General features: G+C 26.9%; 1 protein-coding gene across 5 annotated transcripts in view; it reads right to left on the bottom strand.

Moving 5' to 3' along the window:
* Positions 1-22,822, bottom strand: part of Cdep (Chondrocyte-derived ezrin-like domain containing protein) — a 102,744-nt gene that overhangs the window by 19,070 nt on the left and 60,852 nt on the right. For 3 of the 5 annotated variants that reach the window (XM_016075123.3, XM_071187725.1, XM_071187726.1), the window contains exons 12-21: positions 21,803-22,002; positions 20,439-20,528; positions 20,194-20,327; positions 17,392-17,473; positions 15,763-15,949; positions 14,093-14,143; positions 11,923-11,981; positions 9,416-9,487; positions 8,319-8,387; positions 4,117-4,289 (exon numbers count right to left, since the gene is read on the bottom strand). In XM_016075123.3, the coding sequence (XP_015930609.1) occupies positions 4,117-4,289; positions 8,319-8,387; positions 9,416-9,487; positions 11,923-11,981; positions 14,093-14,143; positions 15,763-15,949; positions 17,392-17,473; positions 20,194-20,327; positions 20,439-20,528; positions 21,803-22,002 (1,117 nt within the window). Of the gene's footprint in view, positions 1-4,116; positions 4,290-8,318; positions 8,388-9,415; positions 9,488-11,922; positions 11,982-14,092; positions 14,144-15,762; positions 15,950-17,391; positions 17,474-20,193; positions 20,328-20,438; positions 20,529-21,802; positions 22,036-22,822 lie in introns of all 5 variants that reach the window. The other 2 variants (XM_016075121.4, XM_016075122.3) reach the window with 1 other exon arrangement.

Raw genomic sequence — 22,822 nt, forward strand, 5'->3', positions numbered from 1 at the left:
GTGACTAATTATTTTTTTAATCTAAAAACCAATACCTTTATCTTACATAAAACTTATTTTAATATAGCGTAAAATAATTTAATATACTGTGTAACTAAATGGATAATCTCAAGAAACTGAATCGGAAAGATAAAAACTTCATTGATTTAAAAAATAATAGATAACAAAAGTAGACATATTTGGAGCATCCAATAATTAACGACACAAGTCATTCATGCCTGACGAGTCTTGAGAATGGGTGCTTATATTTGAATGCTCAAAACATGTCGAATTTTGTTTCCCTATACATATTAAAAATGTAAGAGAACCATAGATTTTGTGTTCCATAGTATAAACCTTGTAACTATGAAGTTATCTTTAACTTTAAAATTAAGATTTTGAGACCAGATATTTTGAGTTAATGAAATTGAATATTTTATCTTTTAAGTTTTTGTGTCACCATTTCAATACCTTATGGACCTTACGAACTCTGTTCAAAAAGAGAATATCTCATCAGATATATATAAGAAAACGAAGAAATCACAGTAGCGGTATTTGGCGTTAAATGTAGCTTATCGTAATTGAATTAAAGAAATGTTGTGCGACATTTTATGCTGAATCTGTGAAAATGAGTTTCAGAACGTATAAAAAAATCAGGATGCTAGTTGCAAATCATCTTTATACACAGAAAACCATGTAATCTAAATACCAGGCAGAACAAAGCGAATATTTAAACAATAAATCAAACAATATGCAACATATTATTTTAATATGTTATTCTTAAATATAACATATTTCAATGTTTTTAAAATGCCACTTAACATTCAGAAATTTTCCTTCAGTTATAGAAAAAAGAAATATCGTAAATTATATAAAACCTTGTGACTGAGCATTAGAATTACTATATAATCAACATTTTATTTTTCAGGCACTTTTGTTTTGTTTCTTTAAACTTCATCCCTAAACTTTTATATATAGTTATAGTAGATATGTAAATTTGATTTTAGTATGAAATCCTCCTATAAATTAAGTAAAAACAACATAAATCCAAATAATGTCAGATAAAAAGTTCATGTATTCAAATTCTATAAGCTTAGAAAATCATAAATAATTTATAAATCGATTTAAACTTTCTTGTCAGAGGAGATTAAAAAAGAAAAAATCTTTGCACTTTGGTTAGAAATCAGCTGAAAAATAGCTATTGCCTAGAAACTTCTAGACATTTTCCACCAACTATTAATAAATAAATCTCTCCGAGCAATCACACAACCTTATTTCCATTTTTTTATAGTCTTAACTTGGTTGCTTAGCAACGGAGTCGGGGTAGCAGCAAAGTTTTTAAAAATTTTAGGGTAATTTTAGGAGCTTTTTTCAAAAAATTTTAGGTAAATTTTAGGAGTAATATATGATTTTGCTAGGATAAAAACAGATCACACGGTAGTTTATTACATAACAGAAGATTATTACAATTCATCCACACATATCATAAATAATAGCAAGCCATAAAATAAAGCTCTGAAATTTATTAAGTCAAGAATGAAATCTCTAAAGCGTAAAAATGAAATTTCAACTTTACATATTACCTATCAGAAATTAAGTGCATAATTCAGGAACAGGCAAAAAAGAGAATAAATCAAGAGAAAAAATAAATTAACACCAACTTGGATTTTTATTTAATTTTTACCTTCTTAATCAAAACTTTATTATTACCCTTTACCTTACTTTATTAAGAAAAACTATTGTGTGATATTATTAGATTTCAAATCAGCAATTTATATTAGAAGTTAGAGAAAAACAAATTAATCATTATCATTTTTCTAATATATTCTTGATATGATTTGTGAGATTCTTTTACTGCCCTCAATAGTGTTGTGGTGATCTTCAACACTCCTCCATAATTTTGAATGGTATCTTTGATTAGTCTAAGAGACATAACAGTATTCTCATGGTGACTCACATTAAGCATTACTTTATTTATCGAAAAACCTCTCTCAGGATCAGAATTCCCATGTGGCAAAATTAAAACAGTTTTAATTAATGTAGTTAAATTCTTATATTTCAGATTATTGCTTTTTTATTTATATTTAGCCTATAACTCTAATTTTTTAGGAACACTAACAAAATTTTATCAGATTTTTAGGAATTTTAGGGTTTGCACATAGTTTTAGGAATTTTATGAATTTTAGGGGGAATGCGACCCCTGACGGAGTAAAATTATATATTCCTCTTGAATTAGTCTATGAGCTATCTAACAATATTCATTTGCGGCAGCAATTTTGCTTGGCTGTTCTTTGGGACAATGGCCAAATATATATAACTTATTAGGCCTCCAATCTATGATTTTCGAAATTTTGTCTACCCCTTTATTTTGAGGGTCAGGTATCGCAATACGTGAAATAAAATATATGTTTATTCAGAGAAAGTGCATTTTTGTGTCTAATTTCGTAACTTAATTAATAGTTAGCAATAATTAGTTAGCATATTTGAAATCACCCCCAGAAACCGTTAAGATTGACATTTAGTATGTGAAAATCCGATCATTGGAACAAAAGTTATTCAGGGTGATATCTTTTTTTTACCCACTGTTCCACTAGGCTTATTGTACAATTTAGCTCACTGTATTAATAACATAATTTTAAGTTTAAACCCAAATTATTTCTTATAATTGAGTAAAAGTTATCAATTACATACTTAAAAATTTTTAAATAAGTCTATGGAAAATTTAAAGTATTAAATAAATATTTAAATTCTTAGAAATTCAAAGCAGTTTATAATATTTTCTATCTAAACTTAGCAATCCAAATTTATGCAAGCACTTTTTTTTTTATAAATATTGATTTTTCAATTCAGCATTCTACTGTGAAATTCATTCAAATTAGTAATATCATCGAACCACTTTTCTGACTGAGCCATTAAACTTCACCAATCAGACAACTCAAACAACCGCATCAAAGATAAAACAACCACTTTTCTGATGGAGCTATAATTTTCACTTAAGTTAGCTTGAGGCTATATTGATATACAAAGATTCATAGTCTTTCAATCAGGATATATTAAGATACATACATAATTTTCAAATCAGGAAATGAAGCTGTGTAAAAAAAAGCAACCCATGTTTGTCTAATATTCAAACTAAATAATAAAACATTTTTGCTGACGACTGGTACAATAGAGTAGAATGTCAAGCTTCAACATGCAAACGCTGTAAGCAAAAAGTAAAAATGGCATGATTTAAAATTCGTACATGTTCACATTAGTTTTCATCTAATGCTGTATAACAATTTGCATTCAAAACAGTAATGAATCTAAGATATCTAAGGGATAATTTTTAAACACTATAGCCATAATTTGCAACATTTATGCTTTTTACAAAAGACATCTAATATCCCATCTTTGTTGCGGATTTTCTTGGGGTCAGTGACCTTCTGGAGCTTATCTGACATATTAAGAGGATAACAACAAGACATTTCTTAAAAGTAGCAAAATTTAAGCTTCAGATGTTAATTGTTGATTTAATAAATTTCATTTGAATTGATTTTGACCACCATAATAATAAATGATTCAAACATAAATGTATATGGTCTGATATCATGCAGGAATGTTAAATAAAGTGAAAAACAAAATCAGCTTATTTTTAATAAATAAAATTGCTAATTATATGTATTCCTACTTTGAAATTTAGTATAATTTATCTATGTTTGGTGTGCAAATGTTTTTTGTTTCACCAATACATAGATTTTTTTTAATATAAGACTATGAAATTGTTAGGGGATCTAGATTCATAGATTAGTATGTTTATTAATTTTTCAAATAAACATAATGGAAATTTCAACTAATTTTTGAACTTCACTAAACAAAAAATATGGGAATTATTATTTTCATTTACCTTATCAAAAATGTTATTAAAAAATCACACTATTTTGTTTATGCTGCTCATATTTTGTATACATTTTGTAATTTTGTATTTGGGACAGACTTTTTCCCTAGTTAGTTCTCCATGAGTTTAACAACAATTGATACTGTTTGTGTAAAATATTGAGCTCAATGTTATTAATTCAAGGTCATGAAAAATTTAGTAACTATTTATTTTCAAGAAACCTCCCTTATATTCTTCAATTAACAAAACTAACTACTAACCTAGCAGCAACCATTAAAGCTCGATTGTTTCCATAAATAGTAAAACAATGGGGAACTCCCATTCTAGATTCTGTCTCCTCAACCACAATACCCTGTAATGGTAGCTGCCCGTGAATTTTGAATTGATGTTGATTAATTGGACCTCTATTTGCATAGAGCAGTACATCAGAAAACTAAAACATAACAGAAAAGCAGCACATTAAAAAATGAAAATAATTCCATAATTAAACTTGATATCAATCTACATCATTATTTAATTATTAAAACTAAATTACAAATATCAAATAAATTGTGTATTCAAAGCCACATTCTAGAAGAGTTGTTTGAAAAAAAAGTCTGATTATAAAAATAGTTTCATAGCTAAATATTATTTCAGAAACAGCAGTTTCATGGTTACTATGAAAAAAACATTGTTTAAATTTATTTGTAGAAAATTCTAAAGCAAAAACAAACTTATAAAGACTGTTTAATGAGGAAAAATCAAAAATTTTGTGTCAACTACATGTTAAGATTTATCTAAAAATATTGAAGAGAATATAGAAACCAATAATGAAATTCAAATCAAAGTACAAAACAGTTTGAATTTTCTTTTATAAAAGGAGTTGAAATGAAATTGGAAAATTCAGAGATTAAGGAAAAGTTTCTCAAAAAAATTATTAGTTCACTTTAGTCTAATATTTTTTAGTAGATCAGATTTGATAATTGGAAAAGGGGCACATTATGCAAACTTTAAGTAATAGAAAATGCGCTTTATGCTAAAGCCTATGCATTTGGCAGAAACGTTAAAACTGCTTTATATTATCCAAAAATTTAGCTATGCATATTTGAGTTATAGAAGTTTTATGTATACTACTTATAGAAAAGAAAAGACTGAAAAAAATATTAGCTTACAGCAAAAATATGTCTAAACAATTATTATAACTGTGATAAGTCAAGAGAATGTAAACAATAAAATACAAGTTAGTCATAAAAAAATTTCAAAAAATGACTTGTTCAGTTAAATATATATTATTATTTCTGTGTATTATTTATTGTGGAATACAATCTACATCAGCAATTTTTGACATGTTGAGAATAAAGTGGTGTAGTATCTAACGCATAATTTTAATTCAATTGAATTTTGATTCATTGTTCTCACTCTTATCTTTCTTCCAAATGTATTATCTTGTTACAATAATCCTGTTACAAATGCAATCATAATAAAATTAATAATATCTGCATAGACCTTTTCTGAATCTAGCAAAATCCTGTCTCTGTTGTTTAAAAAAGAAATTTATATATAAATTTATAGCTTTGTGATTAATCCTTAAAAATTTTGGAACGTGAGACTTTTAAAACATAAAACTGAGTGAAACTTCAAAACGATCGTTCTTATAGTTACTAAATAATCGAAGAATATTATACTTAACAAATTATTTGCTGAATGCAAATGATTAAATTATTAAATAGTGAAACAAACTAAACAATTTTCTTTATTGCACCATGGAAAACTACTTTTGAAAAGGACTTAAAAATAGAAGAAGCATATATTATCAACCAAACACTTAGTGCACGCTGCTGTTGAAAAATGTAAATGAATAAAGCATTTAAAAATAATTTATGTCAAATTATCATTGGAAGACTGTAACCCTATTTTTAAAATGGTCCCAAAGAATCTGTAAATATTAATGAGTTAAATGATTAGGGTTATATTTGCAATTTTACTTATTTTTTCCTAAGAGACCTTTTCTATGTAGTTGCATTTTAATTATAAAAACTTCTGTCTATTTTTTATCTACCTAAATAACTGTTGATCTAGTAAACAGATTTTCATACACTAAGGTGCAATCTTATTGGTTTGAAAGGCTATTCTTTAAAATGCTAATTAATTTATGTAGAAAATATCTTAAGTTATAACATCAAATATCAAAATGTACTTTGAATGAACATACCTTTTTTTTCAGTTAGATTATTGCCCATCAAAATTTTAGGGATTGCTGTAACTTGGGATATATTTCAATAAGTCAAAACAGTAATTGAAAATTTGGAGCCCTTAATGTTAATTTTCAATTCTACATATTTTGTTTTTATTTCTAGATCTATTCAGTGAATCAAAACTTTTGCACACAATTATAAAACTATTATATCTAAATATAATTCCATATAAAATATAATTTTTAGAAATCATTTAAAAATTCTCAGAAATTGCCTGATTTGATGATGTCTGAGAAAAAAAATTTTACTGAGAAAAAAATGTTTTCTGAGTTAAGGAGATTTCAAAAATTTCGTATTTTCATTTTTATTAATCAAAAATTATTTGATTGATCCTGTTCAAATGAATTTTCCCATTTAAAATTACAGTAAAACCTCACCTTATAGTCACTTCTAAAGGCAACCACCTCACATTACAAATAATTTTGAATACACCTGATAATCTTAGTTGAATAAACTATAATATACAATTTTCCTAAAACAGACTATCTCTTAACCCTACATAGATAGAAACTAGCAAACAAAAAAAGCCATATTTCAATATTTTCAAAGCAGATACTAAACATTTTTACAAGTTATTTTTTGAAAATTTAAAATTTTTAAATTTCAATGTTACAAAGCTGTGAGTGTTTTCCACGGATCAAGTAAGTTTCATGGATCAAATAATCAAGTAAGGAGAAGTTCAAAATTAAATCAATTTATTCAATCAATCAAAATTAACATTTCGTTATAGATTTTGCTAATTACTATATGTGCATGGCAACAACTAATCATTTTGTAATGTGTATTGCAACAACAATTTTTCATTAAAAGCAGATATTTAACTGGATATATATTTATTAATAGATATTTAACAGGTGACATTAAGAAATGAATTATGTAATGCTCATAACTACTTATATTGTACATAGTTTTAAACAGTTTTCTTTGAATTTTAATTGTTCTGATTTTATGTATAAAGTTTAAATAAATATTAATGAAACTTCTTATTTATAATTATATGTTTATTCGATCATTTTATTGACTTAGTTAAAACAGTTCAATTAACTCCTTCCCAAAAGAGGAGAATTTTCTTAACATTGATGGTGTCTGCTTGATTAAGGTTTCACTGCAGGGGAAAGAGGTATATGACTGGGTAGCTAAGATTCAAGGGCCTGTTGGAGCTAAACTGTTTGACCTATACGCTATCAGATTTAATAAAGATATTCAATGTTTAGTTGTGTACAATATATCATTCCTAAAACGTTGCAGATATACTACTTTTTCTACAAATAATTTTCTAGAAAAAATCAAAACACCCATCTCATCCCACTTGTGGAGTGAGACAGGGTATGCATGTTAAGTCTTTGGGAAATTTAGGAATACTAGAATTTCCATGAAAAAGTAGCAGACATTTCTATTTTAATGACAATTTAAGAAAATTATGTGTGTAATTTACATGTGATGCAGTCAAGGTCATACTCAAGGGTGGGGGGTACGGTACAATTGTCCCAAGACTAGTGAGGTTCTTCCTCTGCTACACTGCAGCTTTTATAGTCCCGGCATAGATTCACTTTAAAGAGGGAAAGGCGAAACTGGTTAGTATCCGGTCTTACCCCAAGAACAGATGTTAGAGAAACGTAACAGAACAGAGCGATTATTTGGCTAAATCTTTATTGTTTGTTAAGATATGAATTTCTAGTAAAGTATAATAAGCTGGACTAAAAATAATTTTTGTAACTGTAATGACCAATAAATAAGGATAGTTTCAAAACAAAAAAAAAACATAAGAAAGTTGACATAGTTAACAAACCTATCTACACAGAGGCCGCATATTAATCAACAATAAACTATTTTAATCATATTTCTCAGAATGCAGCTAACCCTGCTACTTTGAGGAACATGAATCTAAATGCACTAAAAAAAGGGTAGGTTCATTTAGAGAAACTATGTTTGCTTCTGATATTGTAACTTAAGAATTTGCACAAAATACTTAAGGTTAGTCCTTCAAACCATTGGGATTTAATCTTAGTGTGTCACACTTTAATCATTAAAACTAAATCTGATAAGGTTTCTTTTCTTTTTCATGTAAAATTTATGTCAAAGGAAAATACAATTTTTACTCACATAAGATGTAACACATTCTTTTTTATAGAACTTTTGATGGTTTTGTGACCATTAATTAAAAAAATTTAAAGATAATAGTATTATCAACATTGTCTATAAAAATATTAAAAAACAAAAAACATTACTAGAAAAAACATCCTATTTTGATATCCTTTCTTAGATAATTTCTGAAGACATCCTTCTCGTAAGAACTCCTAAAAATGAAATTTTAAGAAGTTAATTAATAAGAAAAACAGGGTCTCATTTTTCTTACAAGAAAAAGTATTGACAGAGAATGACTGAGATTCAACAAAAATTGATTTTGTTGGAAAAGAAATTTAAAGTGTAAAAGAAAACACAGTTAATTTTTTTACATAAAACTAATACAGTTTGAAAAAAAAGCAAGGTAAATGCAAAAGTTTTAATTTTTTTTTTTTTAAATTTCACAATTAAACTCATGTAAGTTTTGTAAGAATTTATTGTATTTTTTCATTAAACACTAGGGCTTATGTTAAGTTTAACGTAACTGCAAGAGACAAGAAAGTTTTACGATGCATAACATTTTTTGCATAGGAGAAACCTTTTTTTTTTCGCTGAACGATGAAGTTAAGAAAAAAAAACTATTAGTTGGAGAAATAAATTAGCACAAGTTTTGGCCATATAGATTTATATGGCTATTCAAGGAAGCTGATCTCAACAAATACATCAAAATAAGTTGCTTAAAGCTTGCGGATCACATCTGCCGAATGGACCCTTATTCCTTGACATATAAGCTTCAATTACCAACCAAAGGGAACTAGAGTAAGAGATCAGATGGCTTAACTGTGTGGAAGAGGATTTTAAAATCCTAAGAATTACTAACTGGAGAACAATCGCAAAGAAAAGAGCACAATGGAGGAAGGTTCTATGGAAGGCTCTCGAGGCTTTGCAAAAAGTTCTCATGCAAATAGAAAAAGATTTATAAATAATAAACAGATGGATTTGTGAGAAAGTTACCTTTAGAAAAACAACTCAGACAAATAAATCAGAAAAGTAAATTATAGCAAGAAAAAATTTTATATTCTAAAATTTAATTCATTATAATACTTAAAACTATAAGACTTAAATGTATCATAAGAATCAGGAATTTAATTCATTTTATATTATGAAAATATAGAAAAGCACAAATATGAAAGAGTGATACATATCAAGATGAAAGTTTATCACTGTGATTGTATTACATTTCTCAAATACTATTACATACCCTTCTTCCAGCTGTTAAATTGTCAATTCCAAACAAATCTCTTTGTAGCTCCATTAGTTTCACAAAATTAGCCTGGAATTTATTGAACATATAAACAAAAGTGCAGAAAAATTTATTTTAAAAAAAATGATAATTTACTCAAATATCTTGTACTGATTAGCTACTGTTCTGGTTATAGTTTTTGCCCATAAAATGCAACAAATTAAATATTAGCAAATTTATAATAGATAAACAAAAGTGAGTCAGCATAATTACATTTTACTTCATTCAATATAATAGTCTAGATAAAACCTGCCATATTATGATTTTAATAAATCAACACTGTGTTACTACAAAGAAAAAGAAATTTTTATTCAAATGAATTTGAGCAGTAAATTACTGATTTATGTTTTAAATATGCACTAGAAATTAAAATTCAACATTGAGCTGAAATAAGAGTTGAATGTTATAAAATCAAACTGAAAAGCAGTCCACCCTTTTTTTAATACAATTATCAAAATAACTTTGAAAAGGATTCAATTGTGTTTGACAGACACGTTTTTTTATGAATTAAAGTATTTCAAAAATCAAAAACTTAAAACCAACATTTTACTGAGTAGGATTGAAGATTCATAAGCATAATGTTTTCAGATGATAGGCAAGTATAAAACCAGTAGCAAATTCACTTATCAAAAGACATGCTCTGTCCCAGTTCAGACAGACATACTATAGCATAAATGTACCAGAGTCTTTTTAGAAAGAAAAAAATAACAATAACCAAACAAAAAAATTTTCAATAAATAAAATTTTTTCTAAATAAAATCTTAACATTATTATTAAATTTGAAAGAAAAAAATGTGAAAAATTTGAAAAAGTTCTGAGTTCAATTTTGATTCTTTTGGTATCAGGGTTTCCAAATTTAATTCATAGATTTGCTATGATTCAACACAACAAAAAATAATTTACTCATATTAATTTAAAGAAATGGAAATAAAAAGGAAAGTTTTCTAATAGAAAAATGGGCTATTAGGTTTCAGTATAGAACAGTAAAAATATGGTTTACACTGGTAATACATAAAAAAGTTACGAGAAAAAAAAGATAACGAGTAAAAAAGTAATTAGATATTAAATATAACAGTGTAAAAATCTTTCATACTGCCATTCAGAAAAATAAAGTGTTGCTTCTGATGTAATTTTTAACAAAAAATTAGGACTTATCTCAGAAATAACAAAAAAAATTAATTTTTTACTTGTATCTAAATACGCATCTGAAATGATTATCTAGACATGCAAAATACTGTTTTCTATGTAATTTTGCATGTCAAATTTAATAATATCAAAAGTGAGCCAATGGGATGAATAAGTTCAGAAGCTCCAAAGATTTTTATGTATAAAAAGTAGTATTTTTTAATTGTCTTCTCAGACTTTTATCCTTGTTGTTTGGTTATTAACTTAACAAGGCAGTTGTTTTCTTTGCAATTTTTATGCTGAATTGAATGAGACCAATTACAAGATGATAGAACTAACTGCTCAGAAATTATAAGGGTTTTATGCGCAAAAGGTACAATTTTGCACTTGTACCTAGTTATGCATCTGACATCATTGTACAATACAAGATAAGCATTGTTTCCTTATGTAATTTCCTGCGCTTAATTGATTAAGATCAAACATAGTCAGTAGGACTCATAGTTTAGGAGTTACAAACATTTATTTAAATAAACTGCACTATTTTTTAGTAGTAATTTATATGACTTAAACCTTATATAACTTTTTAACTATTTACCCTATTGACTCAAGTTTAGTCACATACAATTAAGCATAAATATCTTATCTGTCTTGATAAATAGTTCCCAAATGGTGTTCAGCGGAGCCCTATGTGTCCGTGGAAGGGTTAAAGTGGTTCTGAGAGTTAAGACTTTCTTTATTAAAAATGATTTTTGAAACCTATAATTATACAGGGTGTTTATAAAGTCCCGGACCCATTTTGATGCTTAATAACTCATAAAATAATAAAGATAGATTAAAATTAATAACATAAATGGTTAGATAGACTCAAAAAGTTTCATAAAAAGTTATATATAAAACCTAATTTAAGGTTATTAATGATAAAACAAAGAAAAATTTTTATTCCTCTTGTTAAATATTTTTAAAACAAAGTAGCCTTTTATTGGTTAATAAGTTAACAAATGTCTTTATTTATAAGGTTCCATTGCCAGAAATCATTGCAACTTATGAAATGCAAGTCCTATTGACTTGTGTATTGTCTCATTCAATTAAGCGATCAAAAATTCAGGTGAAACAATACCTCACTTAAATAGCTTAGTATAAGTTTCTCTTTTATCACTTTGACATAGGAAGTTTGACATAGGAAGTTTTGAGCTTTCCTTTAACTGTACAACAAACAGAAAAACAATAACATCCTGAGAAAAAAGTATTTATCAACTTAGATTTTAAACTAATTTTATAATTTAGATCACAATTTCTACATACATATGTAGCAAAGCATAAATTTCAAGAAGATTACTTACAGAATAATGAATATTCTTTATGAGCATATTTGTGACTTGCTTCAATTTAGCCAATACAGCTGAAAAAAAAAAATTTAAATTGCAGTAGTTTACTAAATGACTTTGCTTTAACTGAAATTTTCAAATAAAAATTTAGAGGAGGGTAGTGATGAGAATTCTAGAGAGAATAGCAAAAAAAAAAATGAATAAAATAAATTTAATTAGTTAAGTAGTGAAAATCACAACTGTGAATAGAATACTTAAAAATTTCTGTAATTTGCTGCATCAAGCAACAGGATTAAATCAAGAGTTCTCATGTAATATGTATATATTTATTATATCTAAATATAGATGTATTTTTAAAATGAATAAGAAATATTAAACTTTCAAAAAAAGATTATAAAAAATAAATATGACTTTTTATAGATTAAATTATAACATTTATGTTGATCAAATAATTTTATCTGAAGATTTTTATATTCTGAAATAGGTTTGGGGCCAATTGCCCTAGATAATTAAGATTACATAGTACCTCTCAAAAGCATCCTAATTTGCAAGGCAGTTGCTCACTAATGCATTGCTTAACATCAATTTGTGCAATAATTTTGAGTTTTACAAAAAAATACACCTCAATGTATACTCTATTCTTCAGCTTCATTGACTACTAATATTTAAGATTGACACTGATATTACATTAATATATGAAATTAAATTAAATTTTATAACAATTATGCAATTTTATATTCATTTGTTCCCCTTAAACAGTTAAAGTAGAGCCCCAACAATCTAACCAGGGATGTGTCATAAAATTTAAATCATCACATAAAGTGTATAAACATTAAATTATGAGAATAATTATTAAAAATAAGTAGTGACTATAATAAATCTGTGTTTTACTTTTATATCATCAATTAAACAATATCCCAAAAAATAATTTGTTTATGTTATTTTCTAGTAGTCAGATTTAAGGTTCATAATGACAACAGTAATTGGAAAACCATTCTTTATTTTCAAACCACTCAACACATTTAGTAAAAACTTCTTCATTATTGAGTTATACTACTACTAACACATTATACTCATTGCTGTTGGAATCATCAGATCCAGATGCTATTTTATTTAATAGGGTCTGAATAATTTTATCATTGCTAAGCTATTAATCCAAACTCATCCCACATCACATATTTTTTTAGGATTGGATTTCGATATCAAAGACATATAACCTGACACATTTTCTGTAGTTCCCTTTCTTGATTTTTTCCTTAGCTTCAATCAGATTTTTTCTTAAGTAAATGTTTTCCAAATTACACACTCTAATATAATCAGTTTTAACATTTACAAAAATTGTACCAACATCAAAAACTTTCTGCAACCTTAATGAAGGTATCAAATTGAACTGTGTTTCTATTCAAGTTGAACCTTAGTATCAAGTGACATAGCTTCAGAAGTAGAGTAACATGGTTCAGTATAATCACAGTAAGGTTGCAGCAAATTTGAACGATACTATGGCTCAACAAACTCCAAAATTTCTAATAATATTCTCAGGCTTGAGCTACATTAAAAATTGCATATTTTATCCTGCAAGATATCCAAACTTTTGATAATGTTTAATTTGTTTTCTAATAACACAGTAAAATAAAAGCTTTCTAAGCTAACCTTCAAACACACTCAATTGCCCCTTGTGCCATGTGTTGAAATAACAATTAGGTCGAAATGCTTTTAAAACATATCAGGAAGGGTGTTGGATAATCAAAGTGTTGTGTAATCGAGCATCAGTTAATCGCAGTTCTACTGCACATGTTTTTCTATGAATTCATTAAAAATGACATTTTGGATTATCTCAATGAAAAACTTTTTAACTGTGTTATTGAAAAAGCATTCTGAGTCAAATGTAAGTTTAAAGATTATTAACCTTCAAATTAAAATTTAAGATGAAACATTGGTAATGTTTTCCTTTGATCAGACAGCTACATATTAAGTTTATATAGGATAGGAAAGAATTCATTTTGGTTATGTTTTTAATTTTAATTTTAAAAATTTCAATGATGAGGGATATATTTGCTCTTTCTAGACTACTTTTTCCAAATTTAGCGATATTTTTTTGTAAAATGAATACATGATTAATTTATTACTATAGGCAGAATTATGCATTTTAAAAAGGAAGCATGAAAGAATTGTAATACAAACTCACTTTTGCAGTTCTTGGAGTCTGGATGATTATCACCATAGTGTTCTACAAGTCCTAGAAACAAAATTAGTAAAAATATATTTGCTTAAATGCTCAATATTAAAATGTACATTTTATTTACCCTACATTCCTAAGTGCAAGTTGGTTTAACAAACTCTCAAAATTTCACGAAAATCAGGGGGTCGACTTATACACTGGTAATAAAGTCAGACTTTCTTTGGTCGTGAACTTTGTATCAATTTACACCTTTCAAAAACTATTTTGAATAAATTATGTACAATTGAGTTTGTATTTTCTCTCATCATATTTTCTTTACATACAGAGGGGTTTTTTTAAAAACTTTTTTACTTTTACATTCAGAAAAAATTAAGAATAAAAAATTTTAAGATAGCTAATTTAAAAGTATTTCAAAAAATATACACAGTGGAAACTTATAAAACATAACCATAAAGTTACAAATTTAAAAATTCCAGAACATCATATCTGTTGAATTCAATACTGTTGGCCCACTCTGCAATAAATTTTCCACTCTGCAATAAATTCTACTTCGTCCTCATTTGCTGAGTCCCACAAAACATTGTATTCACCCCCTCCAAAGAATTTGAAATTCAAACACTTTTCATAAGATTTTACATAAAATTAGAAATTTTCATATTAGGTTTTCTTCAGCGGTCAATTTATACAACCGACATACCAGAAATGTACCATCTTGTAATAAAAACTATAGAGTCATACACTTGGATATATTGTAAATATAATATAACAAAATATTTACCATTTAAATTACAAGAGAAAAATTTAGATCTCAAAACCTATTAGAATCTATTCCAAAGAAATATAATAGTAGATTGAAAATTACGATACTATAACTTCCTACATTTCATAAGGAAAATTTTTTTTCGTGCCTTTTACAAGATTTAAAAATAATGAAAATATTCTACACAGTTGAATTTCAATTAGATGTTAATTCATACAAAATTTCTGAAGAAAAAAATTGCTGAATTTCCAATACAAGCAACAATACACCATATCAGTTAAGGACACACAGGAATAAGATTGAAGAACAAAGAGAAAGAATAATGAAAATGATGGAGTAGAAGTAAAAAATTACCATTTTTCGGATATTTTTAATATAATTTTCTGAAGGTTAAGAAAGAAATGCTTAAAAACATTTAAAATGTTCCCATGGTTAAATTTAGTAAAAATGTCTATTTCCACCAGTTTTTTAATCAAATTATAAATTTCTTGAGTTTTCCGTTTTTTGAAAACATGAAAAATAATTTTCAAATGTATTCTTACATGTGTGTATATTTTAAACATACAGCAGATATCTTTGCTGTACATATAAATATTGAAACAACAAATGGTAAAGAAAAAATTAATCCATACATACTTTTTGAAAGTGTTCAAACATTAAAGTGTTTAGCTGCACTTTTTAAAAAAAATATTAATGATCGATAACGTGCAATATGATTTTCAATCTCTTCATGGATAATTGGGGCTGTACAATAATAAATTAATTATTTCAAATTAAAAAACATATTTAGTTGTAGGCTTGAATGAAGGAAATTATATAGTAAATAAAACTTTAGATACATTAAATCTTACCTTAAGACATAAACATTTAAGAAATTTAGTTTATAGAGTAACAGGAATAAAAAAATTGGACTTACTTTCCATTAAACTTGAGTAATGTAATAATCGGTGAGCGGGACGAAGTAAAAATGATGTAAGTGGTAGGTAACACACCCTCTGCATTTCAAAATCACAGTACATTCGTTCAAAATGAGTATTTGAGTAGTAAGCACTGTTTAACTTTTCAAGAATATATGGTAACTTCTCAATATAATTTGTGTAAAACTGTAAAAAAAACATGAAAGGTTTTTCAGAATGTAAATAGTAATGATTAACAAAATTTAAAAAAACAATAGTAATAATAGAATAAGGTAATAAAAAAAAGTGAAAATCCTAAGAATAAAGCATAACATAAAAATGTCATAAAATGAGTAAATATTATCATAGAAAATAAAATAAGTAAAAGTACTGCACTTGTCATTTAAAAATTTTAATTTACCAATGAAAAAAATAGCTTTATATTTTGTTTAAATGCAACTAACTAAAAATACAGGTAACAACTGAATTTTAAGAGGCCAAGTTTTATAATTCAAATCTTATTTGTAAATGAATAAATAAACCTCAGGAGAAACCGAACTATCAAGAATCATTAATTTAAAAAAATTATAACATAAGTAAACTTTTAAGCGTTACTTGATAATCTGAAGTTTTCTACAATAGCATAGAAAATGTAAGTATGGATGTAATTTCAAAATAAATAGTCATAAAACTGGAGAAAGACTTTTGAAGTAATTAGTATACCAGCCACTTACTTTGAAGTTATTTATAAACAAAAATTGAATAACAGATATTTTAATTGTGAAAGTTGTGTTTATCAGTAAAGACATCTTATCATGATAAATGAAAGCAGAATGTAGGATAGTATTAATAAGGTTTTTAAGCAAACTTAAGAAAGTTGTAACGCATGAAGAAATGATCTAGTAGTGATATCAAGGATTTAATGTGATAAAAATACTAAAAAAATATGTGATTCAACCAGTGACTTTTGATGCACATATTTAATCGTGTTGTAAAACATTAATTTAGCTATAAGAGTTAGGTTGTGGTTTGTAAAGAATAAATTGCTCAGCAGCTGCATATAAGTTATTGAATTTAGAGTAGTGTGTCTGCATTAACTGCATACAAATAAACATAAAAAAAGTTTCAGAATTAATTGTATAACGGGACACGAATGAGATTTATAACATCAATACAAAATTTAAATGAGGCCACAGTCTTTACAATGGAGCATGAAAATTATAATAATTTATGATAAATGTTGTGACGAACATTGAAAGTTTAATTTTAATATCAAATTCAGTTTATTGGATGATATTTATAATCATATGGGTAATATATCATTATTTTTTATTGTATTCTATAAAATAATTTTAGAATTTGTTGTTGTTTTTCATTAAGAAAAAACAGTTTAGTCTAAGGAAATGAGATTAATGTCATTCCCTGAAAAAGTAGGCATTTATTCTAGTAAAGTTGGAAACTTTTACTCAAATCGGAATAAAATTTTTGGTCTTAATAGGATTTCTTTGCAGTTACCGTGAGAAAAGAAAATACATCTCTTCCATACTAGAGTAACATTTAAATAAATAAAACTTTGCAAAACAAATTAAAATTTTAAAAATGTTTATTAAAACATTTATATTTGTACAGGACAGAATAATATACTTTACCTCAGTCATTTGTACTTTTTTCAAAAATATATCACCAGGTCCTTGAATGAAAGTCTGAAGAGGCATACCAGTTCTTCCTTCCCTACGAAAAAAATTTTAATTAGAAAAGAGAAAACGCTATAAAAGACCGTTCATAAAATATTTGATAATAACAGTATAGAATTAGCAAAGGAGTGAAATTTTAGAGGTTAGTGTTTGATTTTCTTATTAAACACTGCTGGTGTTCAATAAGAAAATTTTATTCAGTAATAACATGTTTCGTTTTGTTAATTTTCCCCACTAACTCCTTTTCCTTTGCTACAGCTTTTAAAATTCCTTATTTCATTTCTAAAAAATAATGGTTTTGACATTGATAAGTCTAGTTTTTCTTATTTCTTTCTTAGTGTAAGAAATTTTGAAAAAAAAATCTAAAAGATTCTTTTAAAATCATGCGTTTGTTGAAATGGAACATTTCGAACAAACAAAAAAATCAAGAATATCAGGACAAAATGTTAGAAAGCAGGACATAATATTGTTAACCTGGAAATTCGGAAATTTTAGGAATTCCCGAATTGGGAATATAATTAGTGAAGAGTGAGTGCTTCGCTTTATACACATATATGTATAATATTTTATCTTCCATAATATTTCCTTCAATGGAAAAATAGATCCAGATTACAAATTATATTTTTATAAAGTGCGTACATGTCATGATATCGTGGGCAACGGCCCATACCCAATGTGAGTACTAAACCACATTTTAGCAGAGTTATATGTCATAAAAATACATATCACCAATAACTATTAAATAGAAATTTATTTAATCATTTTAAATAACAAAAAAATAACATTAACATCAGCAAATACCGACATCACATTTTGGGATCATTATTAGTCGCATATTTATAGAAGAGACTACTGAGAAACGTCATTCCTTTTAACTAATCAAGAATACTCTAATCTGTAAGAAACTAAAGTTAAAGTTTATAATAAATATGTTTATTCTTCCACAATTACTACCAATAGGATTATTACTCCAATAATTACAAAATATAGAAATGAAACTTAAAAGTTTTTCTTCTTTTTATCTGATAAGGAACTAATAGTCAACATTTGAGACTGCTATTCATACTTTGAACAAACTGTCCTCCCAATGAAATGTTCCCAGACGTCATCCACAGGATTGTCTCTAGGACTAGTAAAATTAAGGTAAATTGATGCAATTTATATTGATGGTACAGTGCACCAAACAAAGGACCACCCTGAATAACTTTTGATCTAATGATCAGATCTTCAAATTCTAGAACACATTCTTAATGGTTCGAGGGGGCAGAGCCGGATTATACCTTTCGTAGGCCCTAGGCAAAGCCGTTTTTGGGCCCTCCCCTCCTTCCCCCACTCCTCCCCTCTTTTCAAAATATATGCTAAAATTTTCTTGCATATTTTTTTTTACATTTTTATTAATATGGATTTTAATTTGAATACGACATTTTGCGCAGTTTGGAATTCGACAGCATAATACAAGATTTCGTTGAATCCAAAAATAGCAAAAAAGTAATATATTAGATCATAAGATTCTGCAAAATGATTTATTACCGAAAAATATTATATTTTTATTTGTATCTTCATAATTTTGTGCAAAATACACTTGTTGTTTTTAAAGCTAAATTACTTTTGTCAACAAATTTTTTTCTCCCAATTTTCTCGTAGGCCCCTGAATTTCGTAGGCCCTAGGCACGCGCCTAGTGTGCCTATAGGTTAATTCGGCCCTGCGAGGGGCGATTTCAAATATGCAAATTAATTAGTGCAGACACTACTTTAAGTTACAAAATCAGAAGCAAAAATGTACTTTCTCTGAATAAACATTTGGATTTCGGAGCAATCTGGAAATATGGTCCCCATAGTTTGATCACAAGGGATCCAAAGTTTTGACCATTTAATGTTAATTTTACTTTTTCGTATTTTGCCATATCTCGAGAAATTTTAAAGCAAATTAATGAAACATTTTTGCACACAATGCAATGCAATGAAGACCTGAATATTAGATTAAAAGTTATTCAGGGTGGTTCATTTTATTGACACACTGTACAGCATGCAATAGCTGTGACAGGAATACCAATCTAATATGATTCATTATTTCCATGTTCTAATATTGTATGAAAATTTGAAATTTTATTCACATGATTCGATTTTATTTCAGTCAAATAATAACAGGGGGAACAGATATACTGCATTCATATAATAATTTATAACAAAATCTCCACTCATAGACGCTACTATCCCACTATCTTAAGCCAATTAAAAATTATAGCCTTAAACACATCATATTTTATTAAAATATAAGTTAAATAAAACAAGAAAAAGAACACAAGTTTTGAAGTAAATGATTTGATGCATACTTGTTATTTAGGAATTACTTCTTATATAATTAATTTTACATGGTTTTTGATACAGCAATTAAGTAATTCTTGCAACAGTCAGCTACTTAAACATTTTCTTTGAAATTTTATATGCTTAGATTCTTGAAGTTCAGCTTAAGTTGGAAATTGCTCAAACAAATCTGAGTAAAATACTCACTATAGTGTTTTAACAAAAACTTTGGCCAATAAAAGAAGAGGAGTTGCTGTTAAGAGAGGAAAAAATGTCTCATTCATGGATCTACACTTAGATTACTCCACAAAAATTATTTACCAAATAAACTTTGTACTACTTGTTTTAAATTTTACCAATAGACATAAAAATAGAAGAGTTTTATTTTTGCATATCATATTTCATAATAAATGCAATTAATCTAACAACATCCATTACAAAAAAAATGCTTACCATGTTGCAAGTCTATGTTCAAGTTCTCTGAGAAATGAACAATGAAACTCATATAATGGATCAACAACTCCAAATAAAACTGCTAAAGCTTGAGTAGGCATGTTTTCTTCTTTGCTAACTTCATCTCGAAACCACTTAAATATAAACAAAAAAATCAATTTTAAAAAAAATAATTAGCTGCCTAATATTTTATCTCTTATTTAAGTATTAAAATAAAAAAGGGAAATAGTAGTTCCTTATCTTACCACATTAATGAGTTCCAAATCTTTTTTATAAGTTCGCTCAGTCATCAGAAGTTCTTTAGAAATAAAGTAGGCCTTATCAGCAGGAATTCTCTTAAAAAGAATAATATAACATTAACATACATCAAAATTAAATACCTATACAACCAATAAGACACAGAGGTAAATTTCAGACATTTAATTCAATGTTCAGTTAATTAGTTAATTTAATTTAATTTAAAGAAAATAAATTAACAATTTTTAAACTATATTTGTACAATCTACATTCTGCAGTACAACTTAACTTTACAGCGACCCTTCCATCATAATGACCGATACACTAAGTCCTGTTTTACATTCGATAAATGTAATGTTATTTTAGTATCCACAAGAATGTTTGCACTGAACAGTTCATTCCAATATAACATCTATATTTAGTTCTATTTTTTATTCTCTTGAAAATCATTTCAAAAATAAGTGTCAAACATTATTCTACTTCAAAAAAAAAAATTTAAATAAATGCTTCCAATGACATAGTAAAAGTTTGAAAGAAATTATTAAAACTAGTATTTCTTTTGAAGATATTGCACAGCTTGAATTCTCTTTAAAGGAAAAAACCTTGCATGACCTCTTAGATTCTTAATAAAGTTGCTTGACAGTTACATGTAGAAGTGTGTAAATGCCTGGGAGCAAACTCCTTGATTAGATGCCCTAGTAAAGAGAGGCATAATTACTGTATGGGACCATTAAAGTCCTGTTTAAACAAAAAAAAACATAAGTTAGACGTAAATTATATATGTATGAACAAAAATCTAAAATGATTTCATTTTTAATTTTTATTTATTTATTTGAAAACTGTAGCAAAAATTACTGTAGGGTAAAAAATTATTTTCAATGTGATCTTTAATTTTAGTATTTAAATTAGCCCAAAAAAATCATCGTTAATTTTTTTTAAATCGTGTTATTCAAAAAAAATTTATAATGAGTTTGAAAATTTGTTCATTATTACATTTTTTTGAATATCATTATGAACAGCAAAATGATATGCTTATATTTCTAATTTGGTTGACGTATATATGAAATTATTTTTTTTAACATCTTTGATGCCTGAGGAATATAAATCAAAAGTTTATGTACTGTTAAAATCATACTACTTTTCAAAACAGAATTTTATTTTTTTATTGTCTATTGTATTTATATCTGCCCTTTAATTTCCCTCTTCTACACACCACAGTTCAACAAATCTAGCATTATTTAGTTACATAAAAAATATGTAAGCACGAAAAAAACCGATTAATTTTATTTCTCGGTCCCTTCCTTTTTATAACTACTTCACAAACACAAATAATTGTTTTGCACAGTTAAATAATCATCTTAAATTTTCTTACTTTTCTTCTGACTTCAGTATCTGTTTCTGACCTTGGTGAATGAGCAGTGCTACATTGTTCTCGAAGACTGCGTAAGGGAGATGTAGGAGATCGACTCATTTCCTCATCACTGGAAATACATCTGGTAGATATGGAAGTTGTTTCACTGTGGATATTGCTGCTACTTCTTGGTTGACTGACAGGGCTGGATAGGTCTTTAGCTGGAGATTGGTAGGGAGGTGGAGATTCAAAAGCTGTGGAAGACAGCCATGGGAATACTAACTACTATCTAAGACTAATACTAACTAACTTTAACCTAATTACTGTGTATTATTGCTATATTGCTGTGTATTATTACTAAAAAGAATGAAGTCTTTCATCATTTCTATTCAACTTTCTCCAAGGACAAGAATTTTAAATACACACAATTTATTCTGAAAAATATGGCAAATTTCTTCATTTCAGCTACAAAGCATTTGCTGGTTTCAATAATGATAATAATAATTACTAACATAAGACTGCTACCTTAACAAGTTGACTAGGCTAATATGATTAATAAATGACTCGTAGTATTGCAATGCTTTGTTATTCTAGAAAATTAAAAGCGGCAACATTTTATAAGTATAGAAGGAAAGTGTGATTCTACTACTATTATCGTCCTCATAGTTTATCACTCCCCGGTAAAAATTATATTTTACTAATGCATGTATTAAAAAAATTTGTAGCTCTAAGATTTTATGGAACTTTTTCAAATTTACTGTTCCCAAATTCCTTTGGAGAGTATCAAATCTATGTATATACAATGGATATAATTAAATTACTATATTGAATCCTATGTAAGCTATCCAAAAACTCTAGTTCATTTATTAAATTTTATAAGATATAAGTAATTATACAAAAAAAGAGAGAGAAAAAAAAAGATTCCATAATGAATAAAAAAATTAAGTTCAAATTGTAACTGCTAGGTAAAACAATAGTAAATAACAAAAAACAAATTTAAAAATTTTTAATTTAAAAACTTGTTCAATGAATATTTCACTT

Source organism: Parasteatoda tepidariorum, chromosome 11 (assembly GCF_982258835.1).
Source record: "Parasteatoda tepidariorum strain Cologne lab strain chromosome 11, Ptep-v5.0, whole genome shotgun sequence".
Taxonomy (NCBI): Eukaryota; Metazoa; Arthropoda; class Arachnida; order Araneae; family Theridiidae; genus Parasteatoda; species Parasteatoda tepidariorum.